Here is a 2164-nt window from a genome sequence, read left to right on the forward strand (position 1 = left end):
TCAGGGGTCAGGGGCCAGGGGTCAGGCGTCGCACCTCCAACAAATCCGGCAGGGCTGTGTCCAGCATAACCAGGTCCGTGAGGAAGGTGCCAAGGTAGGGGACAAGACCTGTGCGCAGTTTCTGCAGCCCCCGAAGCTCTGGTCACTTCTGGCCATCACTGACCCCACCACTCAACACGCCCCCCTACCTCCCACCCCAATCCCACCACTCACTGAGGGCACACGTCCCGGGGCGCTGTCCTCCTCTTGGGGCGCCTCTGTGGCCTCCTCCTGGGGAAGGGAAGGACTGAGCAGCCCTGGGGACCCCTTGGAACCTTCCTAGGGGGTACCTTGAGACCTACCGTAAACCCTCATCTTGGTCCCAACAATCACATGCCAAACCAGCTGTGGTGGTGCACATCTGTTATCCCAGCACTCTGGGAGGCTGAGGCAGGAGGATCGAAACTACTCACTGAGACCTTGCTTTTTTTTTTGGACAGGGTCTCACTATGTAGTTGAGACTGACCTGGAACTCACTATGTAGCCCAGGCTGGTCTCGAACTCACAGCGATCCTCCTGCCTCAGCCTCCCAAGTGCTAGGATGACAGGCGTGCACCATCATGCCCGGCACTGAGACCTTGTTTAAAAAAAAAAAAAGGCTGGGGATGTAGCTCAGTGTGAAAGGTCCTGGTTTGGTCTCTCAAAAGGAAAGTAAGTGCAGGGGATGTAGCTCAGTAGCACCATACCTGTTGGGCAAGCACAAGGTCCTGAGTTTGACCCTTTGTACAGGGGAAAAAAAGAAGGAATGAAAGAAGTGAAGGAGAGAAAGGAGGGAGGGAAAGATGGAAGGAAAGTAGAGGACAAGAAAGCAGAGTAGGGGCGTGGAGAATGGACAGGGCCCATGACAGGCGGGGACGCTGAGGAGACCCACAGGGGGTGACAGGAGCCAAAGGCACTCGTGCATCCTGAGGGCACAGGGAACAGGCTCCTCCCATGCCCCGTCTGTTCTGGATTCACCGAGGGACTGGCCCATGATCTCAGTTAGAAGCTAACTCAGATGTGTTGGCCCACGTTTTAAGATCTTGCTTATCAAGGTAAATTCCCAGAACAACAACAAAAAAAGTTTTTTTTTTTTTTTTTTACACTTTGCTATAACTGTGGCCTGAAGTGACCTTTTCCTTGTGACTCCTCGTATTTTGTTGAATGAATAAATAAGGCTGTTGCTGAGTATGCATTATCATGGAAACAGCAGAAACAATAACATTGTTAGACATCGGGCAGGGCGGCTCAGTCCTTAACCCCAGCACTCTGGGAAGCTAAGGCAAAGAAGATCACAAGTTTAAACCCAGCCTGGGCCTCTGAAGGCTCCCCGTGCATCTGTACCTGGGAAAGAATTTCTCTGCTACTGAGGTGGTTGTTTTCGTCGGAGAAAATCTGGGAAAGTTTCCTGAAAGTGGATAGCAGTTCCCTGGGGGGTGGGGGGGAAGGCGGTCAGGGACCGGTGGCCGGCAGGATCAGAGCTGGGTTGGGGCTGGGGCGGCCCCCACTGTCCCCCACCCGGCTCACCGCCTCACGGCCCCCCAGCTGCGCTTAAGCCTGTAGATGGGGTTGGACTGGAGCGCGGACAGGATGGCGCGCAGGGAAGAGAAGTTCCGCAGCTCCCGGCAGCGCTGGGGTGACGCAGGGTAGCTCATCACACCCCACATCTGACACCCGGGCACCAGACACCTTAGATCCTGTGACTTTTTTGTCTTGAGTCAGCACCTTGTTGTGTAATCCAGGCTGACCTTGAACTATGCAGACCATGCTGGCCTTGAACTCACAGCGATCCTCCTGCCTCAGCCTCCCCGGTGCTTAGATGACAGGCGTGAGCCAACAGGCCCGGTTCTATCCTGACTTCTGACCCAGACCGGAGAGACTCTCTGTATGGCACCCGTGAAGCTTTTTCCTCTTCCCTAGAAACTCCCTCCCCGCTTCCCAGACCCCGGCCCCTTGCCCTGCAGCTCCCCCGCCCCCATTGCTGCCTCAGGCCCCTCCCACCGCGGACTCTCATTGGCAGAGCGGTTCATTAGCTCCGCCCCCACGCCTACCTGAGCAATCCGAATCCACTTCTCGATGCGCTGCGCCCTCTGCGGGGCAGCCAGGCCGGGGGCCCCGAGCACCGAACCCAGCACGCAGCCGGTCA

At 56.5% G+C, this 2164-nt stretch overlaps 1 protein-coding gene across 1 annotated transcript in view; it reads right to left on the minus strand.

Moving 5' to 3' along the window:
• Positions 1-2164, minus strand: part of Rgl3 (ral guanine nucleotide dissociation stimulator like 3) — an 11004-nt gene that overhangs the window by 3920 nt on the left and 4920 nt on the right. The window contains exons 4-8 of the mRNA XM_010635053.2: positions 2070-2162; positions 1546-1649; positions 1363-1447; positions 214-270; positions 35-121 (exon numbers count right to left, since the gene is read on the minus strand). Of these exons, the coding sequence (XP_010633355.1) occupies positions 35-121; positions 214-270; positions 1363-1447; positions 1546-1649; positions 2070-2162 (426 nt within the window). The remainder of the gene's footprint in view (positions 1-34; positions 122-213; positions 271-1362; positions 1448-1545; positions 1650-2069; positions 2163-2164) is intronic.

The sequence above is a fragment of the Fukomys damarensis genome, unplaced genomic scaffold (assembly GCF_012274545.1).
Source record: "Fukomys damarensis isolate Sample0158 unplaced genomic scaffold, DMR_v1.0_HiC HiC_scaffold_37, whole genome shotgun sequence".
Taxonomy (NCBI): domain Eukaryota; kingdom Metazoa; phylum Chordata; class Mammalia; order Rodentia; family Bathyergidae; genus Fukomys; species Fukomys damarensis.